A 17804-nucleotide genomic window follows, 5' to 3' on the forward strand; every position below is an offset into this window, starting at 1 on the left:
TCATCATAATTAAAATCACCCATAATGATCATCCTTTTGTTATTAGCTAGAATGATTTGCCTACACGTTCCCTTCTCATTGTTGTCCACATTACCAGGTCTATAGCAACATGCAACTAGATATTTTCTTCTGTTCACCTCCACCTTACACTATACTGCTTCAAAAACTGAGATAGAGATAACTCCTCTGCTACCATTAACAGCACTCCTCCTTCCCTTCTGTCTTGCCTATCTTCAACAAAAGTACCATTTCCATCGATTTTTATTCTTGTTAGAATATCAACCTCTTTTCATTTCAAAGGAAATGAAATTTCTTTTATTTCAAATACTTCTGGTATGTGTATGCATACATACTAGTTATTTCTGGTTCTATAACAAGCCTCACCAATGCCACTCTTCAGAGTTGACTGCTCCATATTCCCCTTCCCCCAGCCACACTTCTCTATCATCACTGATCTTACACCTTTCCTTAGACCTGTTTGATTCTCCCACATCTTTCTCACCCAAATCTTTCTCATGATATATCCATCTTCTACTCCTCATATAGGTCTCTGTGTCCAACCTACCCCACATTCCCCCACACAACATTTATGTGTTCTGTATTTTGTCATCATCATCATCAAATTCCTGCCATGTAGCCACAAGGGGTGTACAGGATATGATAGTACTACATGAAAAAATTATATCGTTACTAACTTCCTATCTACAATTTTCCTCCAAATCAGTCGGTTACTTGTCAAGACTCCAACATTATCAGATCTTATATTTCTATCGTCTAAGGCACTTTGTACCATATCAATCCACCTATATCTTGGTCTTCCTCTGGGTCGTTTTCCTGCCAACCTGGCAGAGAACACTTGTTTTGCTAATCTTTCCTCGCCCATTCTGTTTAGGTGACCATACCACTTGAGATTAGCTCTGCTAACGCATTCCTGGATGTAGACAATGTCAAGTTCTTTCCTAATATCCTCATTTTTAATATGATATTGCCATGGATGCCATCTGTTCACGCCTCTAATCTTTCTCAGGACTCTCATATCTGCGGTGTCTAGTCTTTGGTCAAGTGATTTACTTCTGACCCAGCTCTCAGATCCATAAGTTAAAACTGGTTTGAACACTGTCTTGTATACAGCTAATTTAGTGTTCCGACTAATTTCTCTCTTATTCCATTGGATTTATTCAATTGACTTCCCACCATACCACCTTTGCTGATTCTGTTGTCTATTTCTATATTTAATTTACCATCTTCAGTAAAAATCGTGCCTAAGTAGCTGAAATGTTTTACTTGTTCCACAGGTTCTCCATTCACAACACAGTTGACATTTTCAATGATTCTGCCTATTTTCATCGTATTTGTCTTTTTATTGCTGACCTTCATACCATATCTATTACAACAGCTATTCAATTTAGTCAGAGAATCTTGCAGACCTGTAGTGGATTTATTTAGAAGTATAACATCATCTGCATAAAGCAAAGAGCTGACATTAACATCTCCAATTTTGATATCATGTTTAATACCACTTTCCTTCATAATGTGATCCATATAGATAATGAATAACAGAGGGGATAATGTACATCCTTGTCTCACACCAGATTTAACATTAAACCATCTTCCTGTACTTCCTTTAATTCTAACTGCTGACTTACAACTCAAATAAAGACTAAGTATTGCTTGATATAATGCCCCATTGACACCATATGATTGCAGCGTATTGAATAGCTTCTCTCTTGGCACCTTATCATATGCCTTTTACAAATCGACAAAAATTAAATACAGATCTTTGTTATATTCACATGCTTTCTCGACTATTTGTCGTAAAGTGAAGATCTGATCCTGACAGCCTCTGTTTGGCCTGAATCCAGCTTGTTCTTCACCAAGCTTTTCTTCCACAATTCTTCTCAACCGTTTCTCAAGTATACTTGTATAGATTTTGCCAGGAACACTCAGTAGGGAAATATCTCTGTAATTCTCACATTCAGTTTTATTTCCCTTTTTATATATGGGTACTATGAGAGCTCTACTCCAATCATCAGGAATTCGTCCCTCTGTCCAGGCTTTCTGAACTATGCAGTGCAGCCACTGTAAGACCCTTATACCACCATACTTCAGCATTTCTGGTCGAATATCATCTACTCCAGCTGCCTTTCCACATTTCATTCAAGCCTTTGATGGCTTTTTATACTTCAAGTATGGATATGTATTCCTGCCTGCATGCCTGGTCAGTGTTTTTTACCACTGTGCTGTCATCACTGCTTGCTTCATTTAGCAGTTTTTCAAAGTAATTACTCCATACTTCAAGGATATCTTTTATTCCAGTTTTCATGTCACCTTTATCATCTCTAACTTCTTTTACAGCACTCTTTCCTCCATTCCTAAGATTCTTCAACAACCTCCAGAATATTTTGCCACCTTCTTGATATTTATTTTCTATATTCTTGCCAAAGTCCTCTCATGACTTTTGTTTAGCTAGTTTTACACAGTGTTTAGCATTCTTGCATTTGTCTCTATATTCTCTAAGAGCACAAGCTGACTTATTTGACAGGAACTTTTGATATGCTTTCTTCTTTTCCTTCACTACCTCTTTAACTTCCTGTGTCCACCAGGGAGTTCTGATTTTTCTATCCTTGCAGACAACCTCACCACATGCCTCTCTGGCTGAATCAATCAGTGTTTTCTTGAAAGCTTGCCACTGAATCTCCAAGGTTTGGTTCCTGTTCTCAAACTCTTTCATTTTTTCTTCAATAATCTTTGTGTATTTTAGTCTACAATTCACATCTGAGAGCTGCTCAACTTTTATTCGCTTTAAAACTTTCTTACATGTTATTCTTTTCAATATGAAATTCAATTTTATCCTGCTCAAGACTAAATAGTGATCACTTCTAATTTCAAATCCTCTGTACACTCTGGTGTCCTGCACCAGGGAGAAAACATCACTATCAACAATAACATTGTCAATGAGACTTTTCTTATTCCTTGCCTCTTCTCTCCATGTGAATTTGTGCACATTTTTATGTTGGAACATGGTGTTAGTAATAACCAGTCCATGTCCTGAGCAGAAATCCAACAGATATTTGCCATTATTATTAGCTTTGCTCTTTTCTCCAAATTTTCCCAAAATATTTTTGTATGTCTCACAATCATTTCCTACTCTGCTATTTAGATCCCCAACAAGGATCAACTTTTCATTTTCATTGTGTCAGTTGCTTTTTCTAAAGCATAAAAAAATTCCTCCACTTCTACCTTAGTAGAACCTTCTGTGGGACCATAGGCACAAATAAGTCTCATTGTCCAGTTCCCCATTCTCATATTTGTCCATATTACTCTACTTGAGACTGACTGCCATTCAAGAAGATTAGCCTCGTATTTTGTGTTGAATACTATGGCTACTCCTTCTTTTCCTTGATTGTCATTGCCTGAATATAACATTTTGCATTTATTGCTCAGAAAGATCTCACCAGTTTTTGTCTTTTTTGTTTCAGTCACCCCTATTATGTCGATCTGGTACTTATCTAATTCCTCAGCTAGCTCCATTTCTTTGCCATTCAGGCTTCTTATGTTGATAGTACCGATCTTTAACTCTGGTGATGTTGGGTTGGGGTTTGTTTTTAGATTTGTTCCAGTAGCTGACTTTTCGCTGTTCGCCCTGATTCCCTGGCGAAAAAAACGGGGGCCTTGTTTAACCGGGCGACGCCTGAGCCGGCATGAAATTTTGTCATGTCGTACCATCATTTTTAATTTTGGTTTAACTAATAAGAATACAATTTGGTCGGCTAAATCCCAAATTGCCAGCCCATCCTCGTTCGTTCAGTATCCAAGTAGATACCCAACAGGGTGCACCACGAGAAGGTGAGGATTGGACATTAGGTCAGAAGCCCTGGTCGGTTCTCCGCATTCCTTTAAAGGCTATGTGGAGGTCTCCTGTCAGTTATACAGCTTTGACCCTTAAGCACCCCTCTGTATTTTGTTGTTATGTTAATTTTAATAAAACATTACAGATGCTACCTGATTTACTCTCATATAAGTTAAAAAAAATAATAATATGGTTTTAAAAATGTCAATGCTATATATGTATATAGTGCCATTTTGGCATATCTACCTTGTTTTCACACTTTTGGAAGTTTTTTTTTTTGTAAGAACAATCTGTTTATTATGGGTTAAGTGCTGTGTTAATGATTATATAATTAAAAATTTTTTTAGACCCATCAGGAAGATGGAATCTTGTTGCAGAATTCTGACAAGGATCCAAAGAAGAACTTGTTTACATTTTCCGAGCTGCAAAATGCCATGCCTGAGGTAAGAGCAAATTCAGCATTCAGATATGAAATACAGGACATCAAAACTAGGATTGTCAGACTTTAAAACCTCAAAATTGAAACATGCACCTGAAATCATGTATAGTGTAAGATTTTAGTGCAGCATGTACTTTATATTACCGTGCTGGCAAGTAAGACAAGCTTAGCAGATTGCTTGGATCAGTGCCATGGCATGTACAACTACAAGGGCTGGATGTCGATAGAGCATGGGAAGTGGTCAAGGAGCATTTACAGGAGGTTATGGCTGATTGTATACCTATGGTCTGAATAGTAAAACAAGTAGGGGTTAAATGGATGAATATCACCATTAAGCTTGAGCTGCAAAAAAAGGAACAACTGTGGAGGGAATTTAAAGAGAAACATGACCTGCAGGCACATGAACGACATAAAGCGCACTCCAGAAGGGTAACGAGTGTGGTAAAAAAAGCAAAAGCGGATTATGAAAGGAAACTAGCTATGCAAGCTAAAGAGAATCGCAAACAGTTCTTTCAATATGCTGCAAGCAAGAAAAAAACTGTACACGGGAAAATGATTTTAAGGAATGACGATGGTAAGGATGTCACTGAATCAGTCGAAATAGTGGAGTTACTGAGCGAGCACTTTGCAAAAGTATATCATCCAGGTGGTGACATTGAAAACAGGAAGGAACCATTAGTTTATATGGAAATCGTGATGAATAAAGTGGAGGTGAATAGTCTATTACAGAACCTTAATGTGAATACATCTGTGGGATTGGATGGTATACCGGCACGGGTCTTACGTGAAGCGGCTAAAGAATTATTAGTGTCCTTGACCATGTTGTTTAATCTGAGTCTCGGGTCTGGTTTAGTCCCGAAGGTGTGAAAAGAGGGGAAAATAGTTCCACTGCATAAAGGAGGGTCCAAGACTACGGTTGCAAATTACCGACCGATCAGCAGATCAGGAGTCGTTGTCAAGGTCTTGGAGAAAGTAGTCAAGGGAAAAATACAGGAATGGATTGATGAAAATGAGATACTGTAAGGGGAACAGCATGGCTTTGTGAAGGGTAGATCATGCCTCAGTAACTTGCTCAAGTTTTATAACAAGGCGGCTGAACTGGATAAGGGAAATGGGTTTACAGTGATACTGCTGGACCTGGCAAAGGCGTTTGACAGGATACCACATGGAATTCTAATCCGTAAACTACAACATATGGGAATGGATATAGGGTTGGTAAGATGGATAGGTAGGTGATTGATGGAGAGATATCAAAGAGTAGTTTATTCAGGAATAGAGTCCAAAAGACGGCCTGTGACTAGTGGTGTGCCGCAGGGTTCTGTTCTTGGATCACTGCTGTTTAATTTGTTCATTAATGATATAGGGAAGGATCTAAGAGGAAAGTTCATTTGTTTGCTGATGATGCAAAGTTGGGTAGGGCAATAGTGAATGCAGAAGATGTCAAAATCTTGCAGGACAACTTGGATAGATTGGAGTTCTGGGGCTAAGGAGAATGGATGTCAATTTAATGTGACAAAATGTAAGGTTATGTATGCATTTCGGGGTGAAAAGATTAGCAGCAGTATACCACATTGGTGGAACTGTACTCCAGGAGATTGATGAGGCCAGGGACTTGGGAGTATTGGTGGATAGGGAGATGAAGTTTAGGGGGCACATTGCAAAAGTAGCTAAATCAGCTCATCAACTCACTTGGTTGTTGAAAAATACCTCGACAAGCAGAGACAAGCAAGTTATTGTACCTCTGTACCGAGCCTTGATAAGACCTCATCTCGACTACTGTGCCCAGATTTGGTCACCTAGGTTCCTTCTTGATGGGAAGGAGGTCGAGAGGATCCAGAGGCGAGTGACTAAGATGATAGCAAGTCTATGGAATGAACCATAAGAGAACAGGTTGTAGATTTGTGAGTTGCAGAAATTAGTTGATAGGTGGAAAAAGGGAGATATGATTGAGACATTCAAATTGCTAAAGGGTTTCTATAGAATTAATTCAGAGGATATTTTTGAGATCAGGACTGGTGGCGGGAGAACTAGGGGACACCTATGGAAGCTGGGCAAGAGTGTGGTTAGCAGGGGTTTTGGAGCTGGGTTCTTTACTTTTAGAGTAGTAAATGAGTGGAATAAGCTGCCAGAGTCTGTTGTGGGTGCTATGACAGTGAGTGAGTTCAAGGCAAGGTATGATAGATACTGTGAGAATGTCGTATAGTTGTGTGGACATGATGTTTAGGGCCTCCCTCAATGAGTCTAAGGACTCATTGGAGTCGTCCGTAATAATAATAATAATATTATTGTTATTACCAGTAGTAGTACATTCTTCTTGATTTGCCAAATACTTGCCAAGGAACTTAGATAAGTTCTTTTTGAAAGTATTTAGCAATAATGAATTCATTCTTTTTGCTTTATTATATTTATGAGTGTTTATTTATTTACCTGTAAGGGTAGTGCACTTAATTTTGTGACTTTGAAAGCTTTTATTTTTGTTTTATTGTATGCTGTGGTTATGTAGAAGGCATTAATGCATAAAACAATGGCAAGAAATTTCAGCGTGTGATTTTTAGTGCAGTGTGTGAAAAGTATGCCTTTGTAGAATGAGAGATATATGAGAGAATGTGAGAGGCCAAAAGAAGGAGAATGAAACTGGAGAACATCTCTCTTTTAAATGTTTCTGGAGGGAATGAAAAAAGTGTCAAAAGAATAAGAAGAATGATAGTAGTAAGTTGAAAGATGAAATGCATCAAAATGTAATTGGCAAGGTTGATGTTACAAGTGGCACGAGTGACTATAAGAATGAAACAGTGGAAAATGAGAAGAATGACAAGATGATACTGGAAAATATAGCACACTTGCATAGAGTTCTCCAAAGAACAGAACATGAGATTGGAGAAATGCTTGGTGGATAGCATGATACATAAGCGAAAGAAGTGGGGGGGAAGAAAGAGTATGAAAGGTGGAGGAATGAAATAAGGATCAAATTTTAAATGGTGATTCAGTGATAAGAGGAGTGCTTGAGAAGAGTGTGATGAAATCGTGTTTTCCTGATATCAAGATTCAGAAAGTTCAACACATGGATTATTTTATTCAGAAAGCTATTAATGCTGTAAGGACATAGAAGCAAAGTTGAACTAAGTTGAATGTTTATTTTGCCTGCTACAAATGATTTAGCAGGTGACAAGTGTGGTATGCGATAAGACATGAAAGAGTTGCTAGTGCATGTAAAAAAGAAGAACGATAAAGTGAAAAAAAAAAAAAAGAGTCTGCTCTTAAAGAATGATAGAAGATACAAGCAAGCTGAGTTGGAGAGCAGTGATTGTGAATGAACCATTGTGCAAATTGTGCAGGAGGAATGGTGTGGAGTTGGTGGATGTGTGTAGTAAGTTTGATAGAAGGAAGGATTTATATAAAGTGTATGGCTTGCATTTGAATGGATTTGAGGTCAGAAGTCTTGAGAAAGTGTTGTTCAGTGAAAGTTTGGAAGTGCAGAGTCAGGAAAACTGGAATGTTTTTTTTTGAGGGGGGGGGATGCAGGTGAGCATAGGTAGGGAAACCTAGATGTTAGTAAGTAGGAAAGTGATCACATGATGCTAAATGTAGCATCCCAGGTTCTTAACTTTAGTGGGCTAAGCAACACAAGTGTAATGTAGGTTATGGGATGAAGGGATATTGCAGTTTATGTACACTAATGACACAAATATTCAAAATAAGAATGAGAAGTTTTTGCCATTGGTTAGCTCAAATTGCCAAAAAGTTATGGGCATTAGTGAGACTGGGTTGACTGAGGATATGATCACAGGAATAGAATGCGAAAGATATAAGCTCTTCAGAGAGGACAGAGGGAATAGGTTGGGGTGAGAAGTTTTTTACTAATAATAGCAGAGGAATGTAAGCAAAAAAAAAAAGTGGATGGAAGTACATCAATAGGATAGGGATACAGGTGACAATGTATTTGAGGCTATCTGGTGTGAGATAGAGGCTAAGAGGACAAAATATGTAGTTAGCTGCTGCTTAATCCAGTAAGTATAAGAAAAACGTAGATGACATGCATTGGCAAATTAGAACAATGAGTGCAGGTTGAGTAATTTTGAGAGATTTCAGCTGTGGGGGACAGATTGGGATATTCAAATATGGAAGTATAAAAGTTTAAGGCAGCTACACTGTATAATTCAGTAGAACTGTCAGAAGGCTAAATTCTAGATGACTGAGGAGTAGAGTTCTCATAATTGCTATTTATAAAAAAATAACAGAAAATAAAACTGAATGTGACAATTACAGAATTTCCTTACTGGGTGTTGCAAGTAATATTTATGCATACATACTTGAGAGGAGACTAAGGAAAGTTATTATTATTATTATTATTCAGGCCTCCATGGAGTCAAAAGACTCATCGTGGGAGGTCCTTCCTAAGAAACACAAAGTCTATCAAGACTCATCGAGGGGAGGTCCCCCCCCTCTCCTGAGAAACACAAAGTCTATCATACCACTCCTTAAACTCATTCACCGCTCTCACCACTCCATCAAATTGTGGAAAGGAAAGGAAGAACAAGCTGGGTTTAGGCTAAATAGTTTGGCTTGAATTTACCTGTTAAGACAAACAGGTAAATGTAATTATTTACCTGTAAATGGAAATAGGTATCTGAAATTATGGAAGTTTCATAGATGTGGCAAATGCATATGACAAGATGATAAGAGAAAAGCTGTTGAGAACTCTACAATTATGTAGTATAAACAGGCCATTATATCAAGCAATACATAATCTATATATGACTTGTCTACATTGTCTATATCTGACCTCTATGGAGTCAGAGACTCATTGTGGGAGGTACACATTATCACACACAAAACTCATCAAACCATTCCTTAAACTGATTCAAATGTGTCTACATTCACACTCAGACAATAAATTCTATTCACTAACTACTATTCATGCAAATAACTTTCTCCTCGTTCCTTTGCTGCTTATACTCTCCTTATACTGTTCCCAGGGATGCCTCTTGTTCTACTCACCTCTCTCATTCTATGGAAAATTTCTTTTATATTTTCCTGATTAATCTACTGACCAACTTATATGTTTTAGTCATATCGCCCTTACTCCTCTTATTGATGAGACTTTACAAATTACATTCTTTCAATCTGTCTTCATACTCCACATTCCAAAGACTAGTTATCATCTTTGTGAATCTTCTCTGAACCTTTTCTGACATATCCTAATCATCATGAAAGCCCAGTGACAAAATCTTTGCACAGTAAACAATATGAGGCCTAATCAAAGCTTTACATACTGGTATCATAACTTTTTTCTTTCTGCATGTCAAGGTCTGTCATATTAGACTGGTCATAGCATCAGAAGAGCTGATAATAACTGAGATGACATCTCTCCCCCCAGTTGGAGAGAGTGACCATGTGGTTTTGACTTGGAAGATGAATAGACATGCAGGAGTATCAAAGAAAAGGGAATGTATGTGGAATTATAAGGCAGGTGATTATAATAGTCTTAGATATCAACTTGGGGCAGTTGCACGGAGGGCGGAATTGGAAGGCCAGGATATTGTTAGTGCTTGGGAAATTGTGAAGGAATATTTGTTAGCAGCAATACTAAGCTGTATTCCACGAGTGAAGAAGTGGATACAATTTGGTGTATTTGGTGTGGATTTGAAGTGGATAAATTAACTGTGGAAAGGATACAGAGGCGGTTAACAAAGATGGTTTCAGGATTGCATAATGTTAGTTATGAGGATCGGCTGAAGGAATGTGGACCGCAGAGTTTGGTGATAGAAGAAGGAGAGGTGATATGATTGAGACTTTTAAACTGTTGAGAGGAAGTTATAGGGTGGACACTGGGGAGTTCTTTCGCTTGATGGAACAGTGGGAAGGAGTGGAGCGATGACAAGGGGGCCATCCCTTGAGGATGCGAAAGGAAGCACTGAGCAAGAGGGTGAGGAGTGCTTTCTTTGCGTGGAGGGTGGTTGAACCATGGAATGCATTGCGTGATAGAGTGGTGAGAGCAAGAACAGTCAATGAGTTCAAGAAGTGGTATGGTAGACTTTGTGTTTCCTAGGGAGGATCTCTCACGATGAGTCTGTTGACTCCATGGAAGCCTGAGTAATAGTAATAATTATTATTAGTCTTATCTGATGTGATTACTGCACATCTTGTGCAATATGGCCCTGAATTTCAGGTCCTTGTCCATCGTCACCATTCCCAGAGTTCTCATCTCCTCTACCTTCTTCAAAGTTTCCACACTGAGTGTATACTTTACATCCTATCATTGCTTGACAAATTTCGGAACCTTTCATGTTATGGTCTTACAGGAGAACTCAAGTCCTCCTGTAAGTTCTCCCCAGTTATGCATTATCTGCAAACAATTTGCATATCACCAGTTAAACCCATCCTAATATCATTAATATACAAAGCGAAAAACAATGGCCCCAATATAGAACCCTGCAGCACACCACTAGTGACTTTCCCTTATTGGTATACTGCACCCCATGTACAACTTTTTGATAGCTATCTGACAGCCATTTACTGATCCAACTCACTAATCTGTTATCCAAAACCCATCTATTTCAATTTATTTAACAACTTATCATGTGGCAGTCTATCAAAAGCTTATGTAGAATCTAAGTATACCGCTGTTTATGCATCTGTCTTGTCTAATAAATTTGTCACTGTGTTATAGTACATAAGTAAGTTGATAAAACATGAACTCTCTTTAACAAATCCATGCTGACAATCACAGCTAATTCTGCTGTTATCAGTCCATTTCTTTATTCTACTTCTCAATAATCTCTCTCTCTCTCTCTCTCTCTCCAATACTTTAACTACAGCTGCAGATATAAAGATTGGCCTATAATTTATAGCCAGTCTTATCACCACCACCAGAGATTGTGGAACAATCTCTTGGGATATATGCTGTGGTAAGACTTATTAAACAGGCATGGGAAATGTTCCAATTCCCTGGTACATTCTCTTAAGGCACATGGTGATAGCTCATCAAATCTTATAACCTTATTCATATCAAATTTATTTATTTCCTCATATATTTCCTGGTCATTCACAATTAAGTCATCCTCTCTTATATCCTCTATGCTTGAGTCTCTCATAATTTCACTCTGATGAGGATGAAACACCCTTATATGAATTCAGTGAATACCTTAACTATGTCCTCTACAGCAGTTGCCATTCTACCATTTTTATCCATTAATATTATCTTACCATCATCATTCTTCCTTCTACTTGTTGCATGCCTGAAAATCAGGCCAAGAAAAACTCTAGTGGTTTTTCTTGGCCTGATTTGCTATTTTCTACTCATACTGTAGTTTTTACTATTCTTTCCAACTGAGTCACTTTCCTGGTCAGCTCTTTTTTTTATACTCCTTGTGCAATCGATTGCTGCCATTATTATTCTTGTACTGCCTCCACTTTCGTGCTTAATCCCTTCATTCATCCATTGACATCTACTTTATTCAATCTTTTGAACTTTGGAATAAATTAACACATCAGTGTTATTAAATACCTTTTGGTCAGTTCCCACACAGCATTTATCTTCTGCCCACTTAACATCTTATTCCATGCTATAAATCCAAGCTATCTCCTGAGCTTTTCATAATCACCAGCCTTGTAAGTTCACATATATCCTTATTTCTTCACCCCTCTTTTACATATTGACTAAGATTGTTGTCTCTCAAGAACTCAAGAAATTCATTTTCCTTATTCTCCAATCTATACTGCCATAATTAATATCACCTATAATGATCACCATTCTCTTGTTCATTAACCCAAGTTGCTTATGCATTTCTTCATCACCACTCTCCACATTCCTGGATTATAGCAGCATCCTTATGAACTATTTGTTATGAGCTATGTGGAGATGCCTGTCAGTAATCTGTCTTCAACCATGTACAAGATTTATTAATATTAAAGATATATTAATTGGCATTAGTGAAACATGGCTGACGGAAGATGATATAGTTAGTGGGATAGAATGTGTAGGTTATAGTATGTTTAGGAGGGACAGAGAGAATAAAATTGGGGGAGGGGTGTTATTGATGATAGCTGATGAACTGCAGCCAAGGAGAATTGAAGTATTGCAGGATAGTGAAAGGAGCTCATTTGAGGCTATTTGGTGTGAGATTGATACTGACAGAATAAAATATACAGTTGGGTGCTGCTATACACCAGGTGATGGAATAGATGGTGGAGATGGTATGCATAAACAAATTGATGAAATGAGTGGAAGGAGGGTAATTATTATGCGGGATTACAACTATGGTAACATTGATTGGAAGGAGGAGAGGACACATGTGAGGAAGGAAATGGATTTTATTCAATTATTAAGGGATAACTATCTGAAACAGCAGCATGTAATTGAAAATACTAGGGGTGTGAGAGTGCTTGACCTGGTAATAGTATCTGAGAATTTGACTGTAATGAATATGACCATGTTGCCACCTATTGGTGAGAGTGATCATAAGGTCTTGACCTGGGAGGTGGCTAAAGGTGTGAAATTTGTGATTAAGACAGGGTATATGTGGAATTACCGTGCTGGCAAGTATGACAAGCTTAGGAGATTGCTTGGATCAGTGCCATGGCATGTACAACTGCAAGGGCTGGATGTCGATAGAGCATGGGAAGTGATCAAAGAGCATTTACAGGAGGTTATGGCTGATTGTATACCTAAGGTCCGAATAGTGAAACAAGGAGGGGTTAAATGGATGAATAACACCATTAAGCTTGAGCTGCAAAAAAAGAAACAACTATGGAGGAAATTTAAAGAAAGGGGTGACCTGCAGGCACACGAACGGTATAAAGTACAGGCCAGAAGGGTAACGAGTGTGGTAAAAACAGCAAAAGCCGATTATGAAAGGAAACTAGCTATGCAAGCAAAAGAGAATCCCAAACAGTTCTTTCAATATGCTGCAAGCAAGAAAAAAACTGTACATGGCAAAATGACTTTAAGGAATGACGATGGTAAAGAGTTCACTGAACCAGTCGATATAGTGGAGTTACTGAGCGCGCACTTTGCAAAAGTATATCATCCAGGTGGTGACGTTGAAAAAATGAAGGAACCATTAGTTTATATGGGAATTGTGATGAATGAAGTGGAGGTGAATAATCTATTACAGAACCTTAATGTGAATACATCTGTGGGATTGGATGGTATACCGGCACGGGTCTTGCATGAAGCGGCTAATGAATTATCAGTGCCCTTGACTATGTTGTTTAATCTGAGTCTCAGGTCTGGCTTAGTCCCGAAGGCGTGGAAAGAGGGGAAAATAGTTTCACTGCATAAAGGAGGATCCAAGACTATGGTTGCAAATTACCGACCGATCAGCATATCAGGAGTCGTTGTCAAGGTCTTGGAGAAAGTAGTCAAGGGAAAAATACAGGAATGGATTGATGAAAATGAGATACTGTACAGAGGACAGCATGGCTTTGTGAAGGGTAGATCATGCCTCAGTAACTTGCTCAAGTTTTATAACAAGGCGGCTGAACTGGATAAGGGAAATGGGTTTACAGTGATACTGCTGGACCTGGCAAAGGCGTTTGACAGGATACCACATGGAATTCTAATCCGTAAACTACAACATATGGGAATGGATATAGGGTTGGTAAGATGGATAGCTGGGTGGTTGATGGAGAGATATCAAAGAGTAGTTTATTCAGGAGTAGAGTCCAAAAAACGGCCTGTGACTAGTGGTGTGCCACAGGGTTCTGTTCTTGGACCACTGCTGTTTAATCTGTTCATTAACGATATAGGGAAGGGTCTAAGTGGGACAGTTCATTTGTTCGCTGATGATGCAAAGTTGGGTAGGGCGATAGTGAATGCAGAAGATGTCAAAGTCTTGCAAGATGACTTAGATAGATTGGAGTTCTGGACTAAGGAGAATGGATGTCAATTTAATGTGACAAAATGTAATGTTATGCATTTCGGAGTGAAAAGATTAGCAGCAGTATACCACATTGGTGGAACTGTACTCCAAGAGATTGATGAGGCCAGGGACTTGGGAGTGTTGGTGGATAGGGAGATGAAGTTTAGGGGGCACATTGCGAAAGTAGCTAAATCAGCTCATCAACTCACTTGGTTGTTGAAAAATACCTTGACGAGCAGAGAAAAACAAGTTATTGTACCTCTGTACCGAGCCCTGATAAGACCTCATCTCGACTACTGTGCCCAGATTTGGTCACCCCGGTTCCTTCTTGATGGGGAGGAGGTTGAGAGGATCCAGAGGCGAGTGACTAAGATGATAGCAGGTCTATGGAATGAACCATATGAGAACAGGTTGAAGATTTGTGGGTTGCAGAAACTAGTTGATAGGCAGAAAAGGGGAGACATGATTGAGACATTCAAATTGCTAAAAGGATTCTATAGGATTAATTCAGATGATATTTTTGAGATCAGTACTGGTGGTGGGAGAACTAGGGGACACCCATGGAAGCTGGGCAAGAGCGTGGTTAGCAGGGGTGTTAGAGCTGGGTTCTTTACTTTTAGAGTGGTAAACGAGTGGAATAAGCTGCCAGAGTCTGTTGTGGGTGCTATGACAGTGAGCGAGTTCAAGGCAAGGTATGATAGATACTGTGAGAATGTTGAACAGCTGCGTGAACATGATGTTTAGGGCCTCCCTCGATGAGTCTAAGGACTCCTGCAGTAGCCCGTGGTAATAATAATAATAATAATAATAATAATTAATAAATCTTTAATATTTGCATTTTTCTAACTAATAAAGTTACTCTTAAAGTTCATTCTAACCCCAAAATCCCATCATTTGAAAAATGTTTGTTTACTTTTGCAGGTTAACTGGGCTCTTTTAACAGAATATATATGCAATAATATAAACATCACAAAAACAGTTGATATGCTGTTTTTACAGAACGTGCCATACATGTATTCTGTTGTTCGTCTTCTGGAAATATCCCCAAGAAGGTATTTATTATTTTGTCTTACACCTGTTAATAAATTTAGTCCAGTAAAACTATATGCTAAAAGTCCATAGCTCATAATAGTTCTGTAAAAAGTTATGAGATTTAAAACATGAATTTATAATTTTCTTGGCATCATTGCTCATTGCAATTGCCAGATCTGTCCTTCCAGGGCTCTAATCTGTGTTAGTCAATTTGAGCATTGTTAATAATTTGGTACTAGTCTCAGTACTTGTGAATGAAAAACACTATATTATTCTTCACTGTTTTGTATTTGTATCAAAAACACTGTTATGTAAACTAGTGGAACATTCATAATAGTTTCGTGACATGGACAGATATCAAAGAGTAGTCTCTAGATATTCTTGAGACACTATTCCTTCATATACACAACTTACTAGTATAGTTCAGAGAGCCAAACACCAATCCATCAAACCAGTATACTATCCATTCCCATCTTCTGCAGCATGTACACCAACTTATGTGGTAATCTATCAAATGCTTTTGCAAAGTTCAAGAATATCACTGTATATGATTTTCCCTTATCTAACACATACGTTACCTTATCATAAAATGCAATTAAATTGCTAAAACAAGATCTATCCTTTACAAATCTATGCTGACCATTATAAAGAATGTTACATCCATCACTGCAGCCTTGCATTTTATTCCTAACCAATCTCTCTGACACCTTAAGTACAACTCAGTTATATAGACTGGTCTATAACTGTGATAGGGGTAGCAGGCACAAATTATATGAATGACAACAAGGAGAATGTAAGGATGGATATCAAGAGGCTGCTAAGTAGAGTAAAAGAGAACATTGTGATAGTGAAGTTAGTCATTGTGTTGTCCAGATATGATAATGATGAGATGAGAATGCACACAAAGATTATGAATGCGATGCTAGCAGAGATGTGTGAAGAGAAAGGAATTCCTCTTGTGAATGTGTGGGATGAATTTGAGGATGGATGGATGGATGGATGAATGGATGGATGGAGCTGTATAAAAGAGATGGGCTACATTTAAATGGTTTGGGTGGGAGTCAGCTGGAGAAACTGTTGCTGCAAGAGAGAGAAAGAGAGTGATGACTGAAGTGAACGGAAGACCTGAGTAAGCACGAGATGGTAGAGGTGATGGGGAAAAGCAGGTAGAGCTGGAGAGCTTGTGAATGCAGAAGTGAGTGACATGATGAAGAGAATAAAAGGAAATGAACACAGGACAAACAGCAAAATGTGCAAGGCTGGGGTGGACAGGGAGACACTGCATGAGAAGAGTGGATGATGGACACAGGAGCAGATATATGTGTGTACAAGAAAGGATTGGGATGACGTGGGATGTGGAGGAGGAAACAAATAGATCTGAGGAGAGGTGTAAGATCAGCGATGACAGAGATAAGCAGCAGACAATGGGAGTATGGCAGAGTCGCATCAGGCGAGTGGAGTTGGTGAGGCTAGTAATAAGCTAGTATGTATGTTTATACATGCCAGAAGTATTCAAAATAAAGGAAATGAAATTGTAGCATTAAAGTATATTTGTCCAAAAAGACTTGGAATAAGTGAGACATGATTAAACGAGGATGACATTCTGACAGGAATAGAGATGGATGGATGGATATATATTTTTTTTTTTTTGTGAGGATACACAAAATAAACCTATAGCAATACTAGTTGAGTATTGGTATAGATCTGGTAATCTGGAGGGCAACGAGAAGGCAAATAATAAGAAAAGGGTGATCATTATGGGTGATTTTAATTATGATAATATAGACTGTAATGAAGAGACAGCAACTGGAAGCAGGAGAACGAATTTCTTGAATTTTTGAGGAATAATTACCTTAGGCAGTACATAACACAGGGTGCACAGGATCAAGGGTCTTGAATTTGATTCTCATCAGAAGATGCTATTGTAAATGAAGTGTTGAATCTCCCTCATTTGGTGGGCGTGACCATCAGGTGATAACTTGGGTGGTGGCCAGCCATATTAGGAATTCTGTGAGAAAGGGATATATGTGGAACTATAAGACTGGTGATTATGACAAGCTCAGAAGACAGCTGCAGCTATATAGGAATGAAAAATTGGAAGGAAAGGAGATCAACATTGCTTGGGATATGTTCAGGAACTGTCTGGCAGAGGTTTGCATTCCAAAGGTCAAGAGGTCAAATAAGGTGGCTATGAAATAGATGGATGGATGAATGAAGTAAGCATGTAGTTTGGAAGTGGAAGACATTATGGAGGTGGCATAACATAAGTGGAAAGTCATTTGTTCAAAGAGCAAGCAAGAGAGGTAACTCATTTGGTACGGGTACAGAAAAGTGCAGTATGAATAGCAGTTAGCTAATGAGACAAAAAAAAAAAACCCCTAGAGAGTTTTTTTTGATAGGCAGCCAGTAGAAGAAAGATTGATTATGGAATGATGATACTGGTTGGAGAGAATGGTAGAATAATAACCACTGAGGAGGATATAGTAGATATGCTAAATGAGCAATTAATAAAGGTATTTCATCTTCATGAAAGTAACATCATGCAGAGAGAGCACTGAGAAAGGAGAAGCCACTGATGGTGAGTGAGCAGGAGGTATATGAGGAATTGAGTAAACTTGAT

General features: G+C 38.4%; 1 protein-coding gene across 1 annotated transcript in view; it reads left to right on the forward strand.

Annotated features, from left to right (window-relative positions):
- The window catches only part of LOC150107627 (neprilysin-11-like), a 190674-nt gene that overhangs the window by 46203 nt on the left and 126667 nt on the right, over window positions 1–17804 (forward strand). Inside the window, exons 6-7 of the mRNA XM_090392140.1 lie at window positions 4198–4293; window positions 15074–15204. Coding sequence (XP_090248266.1) covers window positions 4198–4293; window positions 15074–15204 — 227 coding nt within the window. The remainder of the gene's footprint in view (window positions 1–4197; window positions 4294–15073; window positions 15205–17804) is intronic.

The sequence above is a fragment of the Typopeltis vanoorti genome, chromosome 4 (assembly GCF_054136105.1).
Source record: "Typopeltis vanoorti isolate ZY-2024b chromosome 4, IOZ_Tvanoo_1.0, whole genome shotgun sequence".
NCBI lineage: Eukaryota > Metazoa > Arthropoda > Arachnida > Uropygi > Thelyphonidae > Typopeltis > Typopeltis vanoorti.